The 19,184-nt window shown below is 40.0% G+C and overlaps 1 protein-coding gene across 1 annotated transcript in view; it reads left to right on the top strand.

Annotated features, from left to right (window-relative positions):
• The window catches only part of LOC126252008 (vacuolar protein sorting-associated protein 8 homolog), a 208,484-nt gene that overhangs the window by 105,193 nt on the left and 84,107 nt on the right, over positions 1-19,184 (top strand). Inside the window, exons 13-14 of the mRNA XM_049952792.1 lie at positions 4,718-4,919; positions 9,161-9,311. Of these exons, the coding sequence (XP_049808749.1) occupies positions 4,718-4,919; positions 9,161-9,311 (353 nt within the window). The remainder of the gene's footprint in view (positions 1-4,717; positions 4,920-9,160; positions 9,312-19,184) is intronic.

Below are 19,184 nucleotides of genomic sequence, written 5' to 3'. Positions count from 1 at the left end.
CAAGGGCAACAGTCTGGATGATTGACTGATATGGCCTTGCAACATTAACCAAAACGGTCTTGCTGTGCTGGTACTGCGAATGGCTAAAAGCAAGGGGAAAATACAGCCGTAATTTTTCCCGAGGGCATGCAGCTTTACTGTATGGTTAAATGATGATGGTGTACTTTTGGGTAAAATATTCCAGAGCTAAAATAGTCCCCCATTCGGATCTCCTTGTGGGGACTACTCAGGAGGACGTCGTTATCAGGAGAAACAAAACTGGCATTCTACAGTTTGGAGCATGGAATGTCAGATCTCTTAATTGGGCAGGTAGGTTAGAAAATTTTAAAAGGGAAATGGATAGGTTAAAGTTAGATATAGTGGGAATTAGTGAAGTTTGGTGGCAGGAGGAACAAGACTTTTGGTCAGGCAAATACACGGTTATAAATACAAAATCAAATAGGGGTAATGCAGGGGTAGGTTTAATAATGAATAAAAAATAGGAGCAAGGGTAAGCTTCTATGAACAGCATAGTGAATGCATTATTGTAACCAAGATAGGCATGAAGCCCATGCCTACCACAGTAGTAAAAGTTTATATGCCAACTAGCCTGCAGATGACGCAGACATTGAAGAAATGTTTGATGAGAGAAAATAAATCATTCAGATAGTGAGGGGAGATGAAAATTTAATAGTCATGGGTGACTGGAATTTAATAGTAGGAAAAGGAAGAGAAGGAAAAGTAGTAGGTGAATGTGGAATGGGGGGTAAGGAAAGAAAGAGGAAGCTGCTTGGTAGGTTTTGCAAAGAGCATACCTTAGTCATAGCCAACACTTGGTTTATGAATCATGAAAGAAGGTTGTATATGTGGAAGAGGCCTGGAGGCACTGGAATATTTCAGATAGATTATATAATGGTAAGATAGAGATTTAGGAACCAGGTTTTAAATTGTAAGACATTTCCAGTGGCAGATGTGGACTCTGACCACAATTTATTGGTTATGAACTGTAGACTGAAACTGAAGAAACTGCAAAAACGTAGGAATTTAAGGAGATGGGACTGGGACAAACTGAAAGAACTAGAGGTTGTAGAGTGTTTCAGAGAGAGCATTAGGGAACGATTGACAAGAACGGGTGAAAGAAATACAATAGAAGAAGAATGGGTAGCTTTGAGAGATGAAATAGTGAAGGCAACAGAGGATCAGGTAGGTAAAAAGATGAGGGCTCGTAGAAATCCTTGGATAACAGAAGAGATATTGAATTTAATTGATGAAAGGAGAAAATACAAAAAGTGCAGTAAATGAAGCAGGCAAAACAGAATACAAACATATCAAAAATGAGATGGACGGGAAGTGCAAAATGGCTAAGCAGGGATGGCTAGAGAACAAATGTAAGGATGTAGAGGCATATATCACTAGGAGTTAGACAGATACTGCCCACAAGAAAATTAAAGAGACCTTTGGAGTCAAAAGAACCACTTGTATGAATATCAATAGCTCAGATGGAAAAACTGGTAGAATATGCAGTATATGTTTCCAGGCAGCTTAACTGAGAAGAAAGGAACTATTCAACAACTGGAAATAAATTCCGACATTAATATTCTGAATAACTTATTTCAGATGTCATTTATATGAAGGTACTTTCAAAGTAATAACTGACCTTGCAGCTCTCAAATGGTTACCAATACATAAAGATCCAAGTAGTAAAGTAACTAGATGGGCATTGTGTCTCAGTGAGTTTGATTTTGAAGTAGTACATTCTTCAGGAAGGTTATACGCAAATGCAGACGATCTAAGCTGCAAAGTACACACTGTGACATGTGCGGGTACATATGAATATGGATGGATCAAAGTACAAAACAGTGGCCCAAATAGCCCAGCAGTTCACCAGGCAGCCACAGTTCAACATGGAGGATGGCGTATTGTACAGAAAGATGAGATGCAGGCTACACATCATAGTCCCAGAGTGTCTATGAAACAGTGTTGAGGCAAGCCCGTGATTTGATTTTGGCAGAAAATGCTGTTTGTAGAGCGACAGAATGGAGAGTAGCACAAAATTACTGGTGGATAACATGCAGACATGATGTAGATCGTTACTTAAGGAACTGTATACCACGCGTGCCATGGGCAGAGCTCAGTTATCAAAACTTATGTTACAAAGGCTACCTGAGGTACATAAACCATTTCAAATGCTTGGGTTGGATAATCTAGGACCTTTTGCAAAAAAAAAAAAAAAAAAACAACTAGCAGTAAACCTGTATGTTTCGACAATAATCAATCATTTTTTCATGTTTCATTTCTATGACAGCCATACCGTATCAGCAGGCTGAAACAGTAGCACATGCAGTGGTAAACCAGTGGACGCTCAAGTTTGGAACACCTGGAACAGTAAGAAACAAACTTTATGTGCAGTTTTAAGAAGCAGTTATGCCAGTTACTGCACATTAAGAAACTTCAGATTAGTGCATTACATCCACATGTAAATGGTCAAACAGAAAAGGTTTATCGGACAATTGTGAAGATGTTAAGTTGCTAAGTTAACTCATAGCGTGACAACTGGAATGTTTTAATTGCATACCTCACGGTAGTATGCAATTCAAAAACCCATGAGAACATAGGTTTGTCGCACTATGAGATTGTTTTCGGTCAGAAGATGCCGTCTTCTTCTGAGTTTTTTAAGCCTCCACCAGAAAGTGATAGTTCGCCAGTGAAAAATTTCTCCAAATGGCTAAAAACTATTTGGCAACAAGTCAAAAAGGTGAAGACAAAAGCCTTGGAACCACAAGACAGGACACACAAGAAGAAAGCAGTTTTACCTAAGTATCACATACATCAATCAAGTATGTTGACCGACCCATATGTACCAAAAGGAAAAACTAGGAAATTTGTGACATGTTATTAAGGCCCCTTTCAGGTTATATAAATGACATCACATGTTAACATTAAGCTAAAACTCCCAACTTGCTCCACGATAGTCCACGACAATCAGATTCCTTTTAAGGGAACTGTAGAGGTGCTGCCCCCTATCAGCAGTGTCTTCGAAAGAGGGGAGGAAGAACCTGGGGAAAACGGAAAAAAAGCAAAAGCAAGGAAGGAAAGCAAGACAGTTCTGTAACCATCATGTCATGTCACTATGCATTTAGGCTACGAGTGGGGTTAATAAGGTAATTAGAGAATAGTGGGATAACTGTGAACGCATTGCATTTATGAAATTCATGTATTTTATTATGAATTATTCAAGTTACATACTGTGTGGTTATATGTGTATTTTAGCAAAGGCTGGATTGAAGAGGATGTTATTTTTGTGAAAGAGGATTATGCAACTGAACATAAATCAAACATTTGGTGTAAGTTCTAGATTGAAAGAACTTTAGATGAAACTATACTTGCGGTATTACTAATGGCAGTTCAATTTTGCTCTTGGGTTGACAGGGAAAACACTAATATGTGCAGTAAATAAGTTAATTACATTTGTGAAGAGTGCACATGCTACTTTATGATGTAATTGTTTATTCTCAACAGGCTTGAACAGAAGGTAGATGGTCACTGGGGATGAGTGTGTATGGATTCATGTATTAGTAGTAGACTTTTAGCTTTATGGGGAGAGATTTTGTTTGTACTCAGCTTATTTATGTAAGAAGAAGGGCAATTAATGTCAGACAGTTCCATTCTGAATTTTGCTATGCATTAATTTATGTACCTGATCTACTCTAAGAGATTTTACCCACAAATGTTCACACAGCATGGCAATGTGTCAGTGGAACAACTGGTAAGAAGTATTGCTATGAACATCAGCATTGACTGGTAGTTGTAGAATCCTCAACCTCAGCTGCCTGTGTAATTTTCACAATAATTGGAATTTTATGCTACCAACTCAAGTGGAAAATAATCCAAATCCCATCCCTTCTAATCTTCAACCTACGAATTCAAACTTGTCACAATGGCACCAACCACAAACGACATCACAAGTGGCAAAGTGCAACATGGACAAAGACCTCTGTAGAGATAAGTGCTAGTAAAGTTGAGCTAATACTGTACAATGTGATTCCATGAGTGGAGGAGCAAATCTGAAGTGTAAATAACTGGGGTTCCATTTCAGTAAAATTGAAAAGCTGCTTTCTGTTTCCAATTCCTCCCACCACTTTGTCCACCTCCTCTTCCCCCCCCCCCCCCTCTCTGTGACCTTGAGCCTAGTTTATTGTTTCTGGTAAACACATTTCCCCTTTATATATTACATATTAATTTATATATTGTATATTAAAAAGAAGTACATAAAATGTGTGTGTTCAAATTCAATATTTTGTCATAATTTTGAAGTAGTTGTTGAAAAATTTTTTTGAAGTTTTAAGTTTTTTCTACAAATGAACATTTATAAAGTATTTGTAGGCAAAATTCTTGCAGAGTTTTACAATGCTGTTCCATAAAAATATTTTATAAAACTTAAAAAGTTTGTAAAATCTAGAATATAATAAAACTCTGTACTACTTAAAACCAACCCTTATGCCACTTAGTCACTCAATTTTGGGAGGAGTTACGCATTTAGCCTTAGAAATAAAGACACAGGGCAAGGCTGAACTCTGCCGACAAATTAGAGGGTGTAGTTTTCTTCGTTCAGTACTGTTATTGAACAGTGTTGTTTTCCTCTCTGCTGACAGAAATGTCCAACAGTTTTTATTTAATACATCCAAATATGCCAACACACCCACAGTGTATGTATTACCTTCTTTCTTTTTCATGTCAGGAAAGCAACTTACAGACCAGCAGATAGCTCTGGGCAACAAGCTTCTGGTGTACATCAGCTGTTGCTTAGCTGGGCGTGCATATCCAGTGGGATACATACCTTCAGATATGGTTGCCAGTGTGAAGCATGAAGTCTTCAAGTGCCTCACCTGCCTACACAGTAAAGATGCTCCTGACTCTGAGCCGCCATATCCTTACCTCAGGTCAGTCACATTACATATAGGCAATGTCTTTGTATACCTTAAATACACGCATGCTATTATGTATGCCATATTTCGATTATATGTTCTGTTTTATGTCCTTGTCCAACAAGAGCTTGTGCTTCATCTCTAATAACTGTATAGTAGATTGTAAGTTTGATGCTAATCTTCTATGTTTCATTTTGTGTGCGGTGGAGCTTATTCAAAGTTCTATTCTTAAGTAGGTATCAGTCTAACATTTTGAGCTTTGCAATGCTGAATATATCATGTAGTTGAGTTTATCAAAATGGGCAGCACTGTTGCCATATAGTGTGCATTCAGTAGAAACTAGACTGCTTTTTAAGGAGACATCCATACCCAAAGTCACGTGAATGGAAGAAAGAGATACATTTGTTTCCTTGTGAAACATTACTTCAGAAGATTTTGAATAATCCAGAATTTAACATTTTTCTGTTGAATGATAGGGTCAAGTTTGAATGGTTCTCCTAATAAGTGAAGCCATTCAGTCTGGAGAATAGTGGCTGGAAACAGGAAGGAATGGTACCTGTAGTTATCACTGACTTTTGAATGAGTCAAGTTTATTTCAAATTTGTTAAGGCTTTAGTGGCCACTTGTTGACAAACTGCCTATTGGCTTCTGTCTCGGGTTCTTCGGCCGACGTTCATCTAATGATTTTTCTGTCGTTTCGCCAGCACAAGTGGCTGGCATTGTCAAAGCTTCACCCTCCATTGCCGGTGGTGAACTGGAGCCGAGCTCGCGGGCGCAGACTATATGTACCCGGCGCGCCAACGTCCGAGGGCTTCTCCGCGGTCATTTCCGGTGCGGTTCTCCTCTTGCTACCTGCGACGGTCGTTCGCTGCAGTACGGGAAGCCAGGATCCCTTTACCTTAAGGCTTTCCTCTTTCTTGCTCAAACTGTTCGCGTGTTTTTGTATTTCTACAGCTTCTCTGAACAAGCGCGTGTGATAGTGCTTATCTACAGCCAGAACTTCCGTGTCGACGAATTTTATTACGTGGTCGGTCTCATTCAGTGTGTGCTCTGCCATGGCCGATTTCTCCACCTGCCCCAACCTGCAATGTCACTTATGCTCTTTGATCCTGGTGTTGATGGATCATCCAGTCATTCCGACATAAACTTTTCCGCATGTGCATGGTATACGGTATATTCCCAACATTGCAAGTGGGTCTCTTTTCTCCTTCGCCGATCTAAGACACTCTTTGATCTTCCTTGTCTGTTTGAAAATCGCCTTTACACCATGTTTGCGCAATATATGGCCAATTCTGTCCGTCACTCTGGGAATGTATGACAGAAAGGCCGTACCCGACATTTCTTTTTCTGGTTCCTTACTTCGCCAAGTGTTTGGCTCTGTTACACTTCTAATATAATTTCTAGAGTACCCATTACTCCTCAGGACAGTTTCCAGGTGTTGCATTTCTCGTTTGAGGTGTTGCGGCTCACATATTCGTCCTGCTCTCGTTACGAGCGTACTAATCATGCCTCTTCTCTGGCTGTTACACAATGAAACCAGCTGTAGTTATTAAGTTACTAGTGAATTTCTTCGGCATTTCAGAGGAAAGGCCAACTAAAATAGATGGCATGGTTTATTTAAGAGTTTAGGAAACAGTTACTCGATGAAAACATTGATGTTGAAGAGTACAGAACTATTACAGTAGGTGAAGTCACTAATGTAGATAATACTGAAAGTGATTTTGGGCACAGTCCAGCAATATAGCTAGAAAATGAGCAGACTTCAGAATGGGGTCCAGCATTATGTGGCAGAGATGAGAGGAGTGGTTCCTCATATTATCCATCACCACCAAAGAAAAATAGGACAAAATTTTCTGAAGGTTATTTGGCTGATGCTTACAAAATCTGGCTGAAACAGCCAAGAGGAATGAACTTCATGATGGTGCTCTCCTGGTTTAGCCCTAGACATACTCTGCAAAGTCACATTCAGTACCATAATGGCACAGAAAAGACAAGTAAAAAACAAGACAATTTTTCAAAATTCCAAAAAGATGGTGAAATGACATGACAAAAAGAGGAAGGTGCTACAAGAATAACAACTAACAAGGTAAGTGATCACCGAATGCTATGAATCTGGGCACTGTCTTTTAAAGCACAATTGAGCAAAACAATGTCTTAACATTCAAAGCTTCCAAAACATAGCTGCTAAAGCTCAAGAAAACAAGATTGTTTCTCGCATGATCACGAGTAAAGTTGTCAGATTTGTTGGTGATAACACTGATGTAGGAAAGAAAGCTGATGAGTTTGTTATGAAAGTAAGAAATTTCATTGGAGAGTATAATTTTTCACCAGAGCAGATAATTAGTGCAGATCAGTCAGTATTTGCTGAAGAGTTACGTTCTGGGAGAACTCTTGCCGTTAAAGGAGCAAAACTGATTTTGGTGCTGTGAGATCAGTTGTAGCAACCACCCGTTCACACGTGATAATGCCTATTGTAATGGATCACACCCTTATTCCACACATGTGTGTTCTTGTCTTGGAAACAAGTGTGAAATTTCCAACAAGTGTGGCACTTGAATTACACAGTGTGAAAGCATGTGCCAGCAAATCACCAAACCTGACAAAATGGGATTTGAAAGTGTTCCTGGAACAGGTGTTACAACCAGATTTGAATAGCAGAGATTGAATTCTTCTTTTGGTTGATTCTTGGACAGCAAATAAAGATGATGCTTTACATACTGAAACAGTTCCAGCAGATGTTGAATTTCACAAGAAACTGATCCCTGCAGAACGTACTGGATTGGTGCACCCAGTGGACATTTTCGTTTTCTGTCCGTTCAGAATTATAGCACTGTTCATCACAGGTAGGATAATGTTATTGTCTACAGTTAAAGTGTGGAAAAGAGAATAATTTCTTCACATTTAGTTTTTTTGTGCACATCCAGTTTCTAGCAAATAGATTCAAACAATTTATCCGCTTTGCATTCTTAAAATGTGGTTACACTGATGAACATCTGTGATCATTTCAGACACCTTCCAAATACTGTTTCGAGTGTGATTTAGAAGGAGGTGGTTCCAAATATGGCTGGGTTCAGCTTTTCTTCTTGTGATGTGCTCACTGTAAACTATGTTTATATCTAGACCATGAACTATGGACTTTCATGTCTACTGCATTTGAACTACCATGGGTGTATAACGTTGTTTATTTCCATGATTTAAATGTTATCAAAATCATTTGCTCGCCGGCTGTAATTTGAATGGTATGTGTATTTCGATATTGGCTGTTCAACGTACTATATAGATTCAAAAAGTGTGTTACAACAGTTGGGAACCCTTCCTTGTTAGAAAAATACAAGAAAAACCTTTCCTTGGTGAATAGTTTGTGATGTGATGTGGAATCTGAACTATCATAAGTATGGGACCCTTTATTTTTGAAACTGACACCTCACTCAATGCACAGATCTTGCAGAGAATGACATTGAAAAATTCCCCAAGCAGTAATAGTGTCATATCACTCTGTCATTCCTGTAATTTTCGTAATTGTTTAGTGTCGTTCTCGGAAACTGAAAATGGCTAATATCTGAGGAGACAGACCTTCACCATTCAGTGAAAATTAGTTATTATTCTGTTGTGCAAATTAAACCTCTCTTACTAGTGCACCTTCTTTTAATCCACATGAAACTACCATCAGTTTGTTTCACTTTGTTATATGCAGTAGGTTTACTGAAATCATTGTAGGTACATAATCTGATAGTGATGTGTTCTTTTCATCCATTAACTGCTCCACAATCAAATGTAAAATCAGATCATATGGCTTCAAACTAGGCCTTTGGCACTCACAGCAGTGATAGACAGTGACTCTCAGTTTCCGCTTGCACTGCTCTCTTCACGTCTCTCTACTTGCATGCAGTATATTTAGCTTAGCAGCAGTTGGCAGACTTTGCTGTTTCAGAAGTACTGTCACCACTATGCAAGAGGGATGTAATTATTCTGTTTACTGCTCTAATAAATAATTAATTTTCTGAACAACAGTAGGGACAATGTGCTATTAATGCTCAAGGCTGGAAGTAGTTAATGAAATGTGATTAAATTTTGTAGGTATTGTAATTAATGCTAAATATGTTAAAATGTATTTTTATCTGCTGTTTAATGGAGATAGGTAAATTGCAAATTCATTGCACCTTTTCAAGGCAATGTTTTTTGGTACTTTAATGGATTCATCTCTGTTTTCAATACAACTTATACTTATTAGTAATGTGTGGTATTTTAATCCACAGGGTCCTTCTACATTTTGATACTCGTGAGTTTTTAAATGTTCTTGCACTAGCATTCGAAGAACCAGAGTTTCTGTCTGAGGTGGGGATGAGACAAGTGCAACGGCTTGTTGATATATTGTTGCTTATAATGGTGCAGGGCGAGGGTTTCACGGTAAGTGGACAGCTATTAACTGATATCATTGTGATCAGCTTTTCATTTTATTTCTTCCATTAATAAATTGGGAATGAATCAACACTGATCTCATTTGAAATTAAGATTTTGAGGTAGTTAATTATTTATAGAAACAATGAAAGATAAAGTGTTAACCTTACTGCACTTGTAGCAACTATCACCACCTTACTTACATTCATTTTAGTGTGGATTTTGAATTGGATATCGCTATATTGTGGGGGAAAAAAATGCGAACTCTTTATAGTGTAAGTTTCGTCCAAGAGCAACAGGGTTCTTGTTGATATATTTATCAGACAACATTGTGCAAAGTAGAATCTCAAAAAATAAAGGCTATTTTATTAAAAAAGAAGAGAGATCTCAAAAATGCAAATCAAAGGTGCATTTTAGGATTTACATACTACATACATACATTTCACCTCATTTTTATCACAGTTTCACATTAAATTTCTCCACGTAAATGTTCTCAGACAGTTCCAAAGTACAAATTTCAACACTTCACATCTTCAAAATTTTGAGAAGCAACCCTTTTCCTGAAATGAGAAAGTGACATTTGCTGAATATGAGATTGGTTTGCAAGGAGGAAAGGGTCCATAAATTTCTCTCCTGAAATTCCAAACCATCTGATTAGTGCAGATTTTCATGTCTGAATGTCATGCCTGTTTTGTATGTCTTCTACAGTACACCTCAGGTATTACTCATGTTCTTTGCTGGGTAAAGTCTACAAAGTTCACACCACATTCTATGAACTACTTTAGCTTTTTATCATAGTGAGGGACACCTGAAGCTAGTTTGCTATTTGGACTTGTAAAAAGCAGTAATGTAATGTGTAAGTATCATTGCTTATTTTTTGTGAGCATCTCATCTCTTTTCAGTACTGAACGTGCACTTGCACAAACAATTCATATATTGGTAAGTTAGGCACACTCTTGTTTAGGTCACCTTTTCGAAACACCATTGGAATGTTAATAATTGTCCAGCAATTTTTCCTGTACCCATTTTAGCAGTGTGATGTACATGAGTACTAGGCATGCCACTGCTCTCCCCACATTGCACAGTTGTCAAACTTTCTGTAAATGCATGATGCAATTGCCTTACTTTGTTCTACTTCTCCAATTGGTGAAGGTGCTCAAGTGTCACTCAGTTCATTGTAATTTACATTCACACTGTGTCTCTTTGAATTGGGGATTCAGACCACTGTATTTTTGCAGCCACTCTGGCACACAGAAAGAAAGTAACAGTAACAGGTAATACAAATAACTTCAGTTGCACACACAAAACATTTGCCAGGTGCGAGTAGCACTCTTGCACTGAGGGTTCTGCACAAATTTAATTACGTATATAGATAGTTCATCCACACCGAGAATCAAGAATCTCGATAATTTTTACTTGTTAGCAATATCAATACTGGTAATATATTGATCCTGGGAGTGTAACAATTTCCAAATTTTTTTCCCTTTGCTTGTACTGTGCTTCTTGCCAGATTTCATAATTCTAGTTCAACAGGTTGTACCATATAGTGTGTGAGTATCAAAACGTGTGACATAAATGATTGTATCTGTTAATTGCATTGACTTCGAAGCTTCAATTTTTCACATCGCTGAGGGACAACTGACCTTAGTATGCAACATAAATTTCAACTTGATACCTCTATCCATTCCTGGGAAAAAGTGATCTTAACAGATGGACAGACAGTCAGATAACAACTGACAAAAAAGTTTCTTCATGTGACATAATTATAAATTAACAATTTTCAAATTTATTTTTTTACTTGCACTGTGAAACCGTGCTCCTGCCACATTTCACGATTCTGGGTCATGGAATGTACCCTATAAGTTTTAATGAGTGAATCTGCAAGTATCAGAATTTGTAACATAAGTGACTATCTTTTGATTGCATTGACTACGAAACTTAAATTTTTACACCATCAAGGGTCGGTGGACATTAGTATGTGACATAAATTCCAAAGTGGGACATCTACCCGATCCTGAGAAAAAGGGTTGTTAACAATCAGGCACACAGACAAACAATGAAGTGATCCTATAAGGGTTCCATTTTTATCGACTGATGACAGAACCCTAAAAAGGAAGGGCATGCTACTGTACAGGCACAGGATGTTCACTGCAGTTGGTCATATTTTGTATCAAACAGCCTTTACATTTGAGGCTCACCTAGCATGTATAATTTAATATTTTGAACAAAATCAAACAATGGAAACTTAAGGTTGAAATTTCAAGATTGCTAGTCACAAGCTAAATACACTCCTGGAAATTGAAATAAGAACACCGTGAATTCATTGTCCCAGGAAGGGGAAACTTTATTGACACATTCCTGGGGTCAGATACATCACATGATTACACTGACAGAACCACAGGCACATAGACACAGGCAACAGAGCATGCACAATGTCGGCACTAGTACAGTGTATATCCACCTTTCGCAGCAATGCAGGCTGCTATTCTCCCATGGAGACGATCGTAGAGATGCTGGATGTAGTCCTGTGGAACGGCTTGCCATGCCATTTCCACCTGGCGCCTCAGTTGGACCAGCGTTCGTGCTGGACGTGCAGACCGCGTGAGACGACGCTTCATCCAGTCCCAAACATGCTCAATGGGGGACAGATCCGGAGATCTTGCTGGCCAGGGTAGTTGACTTACACCTTCTAGAGCACGTTGGGTGGCACGGGATACATGCGGACGTGCATTGTCCTGTTGGAACAGCAAGTTCCCTTGCCGGTCTAGGAATGGTAGAACGATGGGTTCGATGACGGTTTGGATGTACCGTGCACTATTCAGTGTCCCCTCGACGACCACCAGTGGTGTACGGCCAGTGTAGGAGATCGCTCCCCACACCATGATGCCGGGTGTTGGCCCTGTGTGCCTCGGTCGTATGCAGTCCTGATTGTGGCGCTCACCTGCACGGCGCCAAACACGCATACGACCATCATTGGCACCAAGGCAGAAGCGACTCTCATCGCTGAAGACGACACGTCTCCATTCATCCCTCCATTCACGCCTGTCGCGACACCACTGGAGGCGGGCTGCACGATGTTGGGGCGTGAGCGGAAGACGGCCTAACGGTGTGCGGGACCGTAGCCCAGCTTCATGGAGACGGTTGCGAATGGTCCTCACCTATACCCCAGGAGCAACAGTGTCCCTAATTTGCTGGGAAGTGGCGGTGCGGTCCCCTACGGCACTGCGTAGGATCCTACGGTCTTGGCGTGCATCCGTGCGTCGCTGCGGTCCGGTCCCAGGTCGACGGGCACGTGCACCTTCCGCCGACCACTGGCGACAACATCGATGTACTGTGGAGACCTCACGCCCCACGTGTTGAGCAATTCGGCGGTACGTCCACCCGGCCTCCCGCATGCCCACTATACGCCCTCGCTCAAAGTCCGTCAACTGCACATACGGTTCACGTCCACGCTGTCGCGGCATGCTACCAGTGTTAAAGACTGCGATGGAGCTCCGTATGCCACGGCAAACTGGCTGACACTGACGGCGGCGGTGCACAAATGCTGCGCAGCTAGCGCCATTCGACGGCCAACACCGCGGTTCCTGGTGTGTCCGCTGTGCCGTGCGTGTGATCATTGCTTGTACAGCCCTCTCGCAGTGTCCGGAGCAAGTATGGTGGGTCTGACACACCGGTGTCAATGTGTTCTTTTTTCCATTTCCAGGAGTGTATGTAACAGTTCTTCATTGTGCCTGTCTGCAACTCAATGTGTCATCTTTAGAGTGAGTAGCAATTTATCTTTTCCTAATATTTTGAACAAAAGTTATGTTTTTTACAAATCTTTAACATATTGCAGCGTGTCAGCAACTGTGAAATGTACAACAATTAAACAATTTTTTCAGCCTTCAGTTGCAAGGTAATTTTATTCGTTTACCTAGGTTTCGATTCCAGTAATGGAATCTTCTTCAGAACCTATAAATTAAACCACATACAGACATATGTTACTACTACAATGCATTATCAGTCTAATGTTGAATATTAAAGAAATTGGGATACTTACAAAAATTAAATTATTTTGTGAGCCAAACTCTGGCCATGTCACAGATTAAAAATTAACATTAACGACGCATAATCATAAGATTATGTCAGTCAAAATTAACACCATTGAGGCGAACGTGGACGCTACGCCGGCCAGAAATAAGGACCACACGTAAGCGGCTCGAAAACTAGGCGTTGTGAGCCGTTACGCGGCGAGGCTGGCCGCGGCCAAGCGCATGCGCAAGCGCAGGGGCGAGAGACAACTGTCTCAAAATTACTTAGAGCAACTATACATATAAACAAAATGTGACTGAAAGCCGTCCTAAATTGGACAAACCTATCTATTAGTATAGCAACATTAAACAAATTATATATATATATATATATATATATATATATATATATAACGTAGTACAAAGATACACATGTACAATTGCATTATAATAAAGGGACGAAGCAGATGGGGAAAACAGCATCGGTCATTCGAGGCGGACTGTTGGTCAACTCCACTGGAGTAAAGGTTGGAATCCTTCGAAATAACTTCTATTTTTTAATTGCAGCTGATCATTAAGTAAGTTGTCTCTATCAATACTAAGACTTTTAAAAATTTGCAATTCTTCGAGGGTGTCAGGCCTACATCCCTTTACTTCATTATGCAAAAGCTCTGCGTCTTTTAGAGGCTTGGGAGCATGCGCCTTTTGGACCAGATGTTCAGCAAATGTAGATCCTCGAGTTCCATCACCGCTTTTTGTCGGCAGATGCTCTTTAAACCTAACAGACAGGGCCCTTCCTGTCTGGCCAATGTAATAAGAAGGGCATTCAGCACACGTGATTTTATACACACCTGACAGCGATGATTTATCATTACCTTTAACCAGGGAATGAATTAAGTTCTTTTTGAGGTTGTTGGTGGTAGAGTATGAAACTTTGCACCCTAGGTTTTTTAATAACCTACCTACCTTATAGGAGATGTTACCTATAAAGGGAACTGATATGTATTTCGTTGCCTGGTGTTGATTGTGAGTATCTGAACTGGAAAGAGTGGTAGTCTTCTTTCGTGTTTTTTTATTGAACAACTGTCTCACTATACTGGGATTATATCCATTATTCTGAGCGATGTTTTCGAGGACTTTTAATTCGTTCTGTAAGTTGACTGGCGAAAGTGGAATGGAAAGAGCTCGATGGATACTCGAGTGAAAAAAGGCCATTTTTTGGGCCTGAGGATGGGTGGAATCAGCTGGGATGATGATGTCGGAATAGGTTGCTTTCCGAAAAATTTTAAAATCTATTTTGTTGCCAATAATGGATAGAGTCAGATCGAGATAGTCTAAGGTCCTATCAGCTGTCTGATTTTCTTGCGTGAATCTGATTTTTTCATGTAGGTTATTGAAAGTGGTAAATAACAGTTCTAGCTCTTTATGGGAACCTTCAAACACAAATAGCAGGTCATCTACATATCTCGCATAGAATATTATATTATTTGCCATATCTGGATAATTCCGAAAAAACATCTGCTCCATTGAGTTTATAAAAATATCTGACATGATACCAGCTAACGGGCTGCCCATAGCTAGACCACAGGGTTGCGAATATATTTTATTATTGAAAGAGAAATAATTGTACTTGAGGGTGGTGCGTAACAGAACCATTAGTTCATCGATCTCAGGGGCCGATAATTTTTTATGGTATCGCAAATTGGATTCTATAATGTCCATCGTCTGTTCAACGGGTACATTAGTGTATAGACTGATAATGCATTGTAGTAGTAACATATGTCTGTATGTGGTTTAATTTATAGGTTCTGAAGAAGATTCCATTACTGGAATCGAAACCTAGGTAAACGAATAAAATTACCTTGCAACTGAAGGCTGAAAAAATTGTTTAATTGTTTAAAAGTTATGTTGTTGTTGTGGTCTTCAGTCCTGAGACTGGTTTGATGCAGCTCTCCATGCTACTCTATCCTGTGCAAGCTTCTTCATCTCCCAGTACCTACTGCAACCTACATCCTTCTGAATCTGCTTAGTGTATTCATCTCTTGGTCTCCCCCTACGATTTTTACCCTCCACGATGCCCTCCAATACTAAATTGGTGATCCCTTGATGCCTCAGAACATGTCCTACCAACCGATCCCTTCTTCTGGTCAAGTTGTGCCACAAACTTCTCTTCTCCCCAATCCTATTCAATACTTCCTCATTAGTTATGTGATCGACCCATTTAATCTTCAGCATTCTTCTGTAGCACCACATTTCGAAAGCTTCTATTCTCTTCTTGTCCAAACTATTTACCGTCCATGTTTCACTTCCATACATGGCTACACTCCATACAAATACTTTCAGAAATGACTTCCTGACACTTAAATCTATACTCGATGTTCACAAATTTCTCTGCTTCAGAAACGCTTTCCTTGCCATTGCCAGTCTACATTTTATATCCTCTCTACTTCGACCATCAACAGTTATTTTGCTCCCCAAATAGCAAAACTCCTTTACTACTTTAAGTGTCTCATTTCCTAATCTAATTCCCTCAACATCACCTGACTTAATTCAACTACATTCCATTATCCTCGTTTTGCTTTTGTTGATGTTCATCTTATATCCTCCCTTCAAGACACCATCCATTCCGTTCAACTGCTCTTCCAAGTCCTTTGCTGTCTCTGACAGAATTACAATGTCATCGGCGAACCTCAAAGTTTTTATTTCTTCTCCATGGATTTTAATACCTACTCCGAATTTTTCTTTTGTTTCCTTTACTGCTTGCTCAATATACAGATTGAATAACATCGGGGAGAGGCTACAGCCCTGTCTTACTCCCTTCCCAACCACTGCTTCCCTTTCATGTCCCTCGACTCTTATAACTGCCATCTGGTTTCTGTACAAATTGTAAATAGCCTTTCGCTCCCTGTATTTTACCCCTGCCACCTTTAGAATTTGAAAGAGAGTATTCCAGTCAACATTGTCAAAAGCTTTCTCTAAGTCTACAAATGCTAGAAACGTAGGTTTGCCTTTTCTTAATCTTTCTTCTAAGATAAGTCGTAAGGTCAGTATTACCTCACGTGTTCCAGTATTTCTACGGAATCCAAACTGATCTTCCCCGAGGTCGGCTTCTACTAGTTTTTCCATTCGTCTATAAAGAATTCGTGTTAGTATTTTGCAGCTGTGGCTTATTAAACTGATAGTTCGGTAATTCTCACATCTGTCAACACCCGCTTTCTTTGGGATTGGAATTATTATATTCTTCTTGAAGTCTGAGGGTATTTCGCCTGTTTCATACATCTTGCTCACCAGATGGTAGAGTTTTGTCAGGACTGGCTCTCCCAAGGCCGTCAGTAGTTCCAATGGAATGTTGTTTACTCCGGGAGCCTTGTTTCGACTCAGGTCTTTCAGTGCTCTGTCAAACTCTTCACGCAGTATCGTATCTCCCATTTCATCTTCATCTACATCCTCTTCCATTTCCATAATATTGTACTAAAGTACATCGCCCTTGTATAGACCCTCTATATACTCCTTCCACCTTTCTGCTTTCCCTTCTTTGCTTAGAACTGGGTTTCCATCTGAGCTCTTGATGTTCATACAAGTGGTTCTCTTATCTCCAAAGGTCTCTTTAATTTTCCTGTAGGCCGTATCTACCTTACCCCTAGTGAGATAAGCTTCTACATCCTTACATTTGTCCTCTAGGCATCCCTGCTTAGCCATTTTGCACTTCCTGTCGATCTCATTTTTGAGACGTTTGTATTCCTTTTTGCCTGCTTCATTTACTGCATTTTTATATTTTCTCCTTTCATCAATTAAATTCAATATTTCTTCAGTTACCCAAGGATTTCTACTAGCCCTCATCTTTATACCTACTTGATCCTCTGCTGCCTTCACTACTTCATCCCTCAAAGCTACCCATTCTTCTTCTACTGTATTTCTTTCCCCCATTCCTGTCAATTGTTCCCTTATGCTCTCTCTGAAACTCTGTACAACCTCTGGTTCTTTCAGTTTATCCAGGTCCCATCTCCTTAAATTCCCACCTTTTTGCAGTTTCTTCAGTTTTAATCTACAGGTCATAACCAATAGATTGTGGTCAGAGTCCACATCTGCCCCTGGAAATGTCTTACAATTTAAAACCTGGTTCCTAAATCTCTGTCTTACCATTATATAATCTATCTGATACCTTTTAGTATCTCCAGGGTTCTTCCATGTATACAACCTTCTATCATGATTCTTAAACCAAGTGTTAGCTATGATTAAGTTATGCTCTGTGCAAAATTCTACCAGGCGGCTTCCTCTTTCATTTCTTAGCCCCAATCCATATTCACCTACTACGTTTCCTTCTCTCCCTTTTCCTTCTCTCCCTTTTCCTTCTCTCCCTTTTCCTTCTCTCCCTTTTCCTTCTCTCCCTTTTCCTTCTCTCCCTTTTCCTTCTCTCCCTTTTCCTTCTCTCCCTTTTCCTTCTCTCCCTTTTCCTTCTCTCCCTTTTCCTTCTCTCCCTTTTCCTTCTCTCCCTTTTCCTTCTCTCCCTTTTCCTACAATCGAATTCCAGTCACCAATGACTATTAAATTTTCGTCTCCCTTCACTATCTGAATAATTTCTTTTATTTCATCATACATTTCTTCAATTTCTTCGTCATCTGCAGAGCTAGTTGGCATATAAACTTGTACTATTGTAGTAGGTGTGGGCTTCGTATCTATCTTGGCCACAATAATGCGTTCACTAAGCTGTTTGTAGTAGCTTAGCCGCGTTCCTATTTTCCTATTCATTATTAAACCTACCCCTGCATTACCCCTATTTGACTTTGTGTTAATAACCCTGTAGTCACCTGACCAGAAGTCTTGTTCCTCCTGCCAACAAACTTCACTAATTCCCACTATATCTAACTTTAACCTATCCATTTCCCTTTTCAAATTTTCTAACCTACCTGCCCGATGAAGGGACCTGACATTCCATGCTCCGATCCATAGAAAGCCAGTTTTCTTTCTCCTGATAACGACATCCTCTTGAGTAGTCCCCGCCCGGAGATCCGAATGGGGGACTATTTTACCTCCGGAATATTTTACCCAAGAGGACGCCATCATCATTTAATCATACAGTAAAGCTGCATGCCCTCGGGAAATATTACGGCCGTAGTTTCCCCTTGCTTTCAGCCATTCGCAGTACCAGCACAGCAAGGCCGTTTTGGTTATTGTTACAAGGCCAGATCAGTCAATCATCCAGACTGTTGCCCTTGCAACTTCTGAAAAGGCTGCTGCCCCTCTTCAGGAACCACACGTTTGTCTGGCCTCTCAACAGATACCCCTCCGTTGTGGTTGTACCTACGGTACGGCTATCTGTATCGCTGAGGCACGCAAGCCTCCCCACCAACGGCAAGGTCCATGGTTCATGGGGGGGGGGACAAAAGTTATAAATATCAGAATAATACATATTCACCATGTAAAATATTCAATTGTTACTTTCCTTGATTTGCATCTTTCACAGCAGTACACAAGTTGTCTTTATGTCTGTATCTCTGTGTATTAACATAATAAGCAAACAGTAAATCTACTGGACAGTTTAAAATTGATTCTTACTGTTGTAAATGTTGTAAGAGTTGTCTGGAGTTTCAAACTTCACTGTGATTTGTCAACCAAAGACACAAATTATACATCTACATTTGGACTGTGCAAGCTACCTCACACCATGTGGTGGGAGGGGAGGGGGGAGCTACAGTACCCTTTCATTTCCTGCATCTCTGTTACATTTGCAAATGTTGTGTTGGAAGAACAAGTAATGGTAAATTTGTAAACCCTCGTCGCCTGTTTTGTGTTATGTAAAGGCCTTGCTGCTACTGCTGTGGAGGTAGAGTTGCTGTTGTTGTTACGGTAGGCCAAATTTGTGAGCTCATGA

Source organism: Schistocerca nitens, chromosome 4 (assembly GCF_023898315.1).
Source record: "Schistocerca nitens isolate TAMUIC-IGC-003100 chromosome 4, iqSchNite1.1, whole genome shotgun sequence".
Classification (NCBI taxonomy): domain Eukaryota; kingdom Metazoa; phylum Arthropoda; class Insecta; order Orthoptera; family Acrididae; genus Schistocerca; species Schistocerca nitens.
Note: the sequence above shows the minus strand (reverse complement) of the source record. Positions and strands in the feature narration are given on the sequence as shown.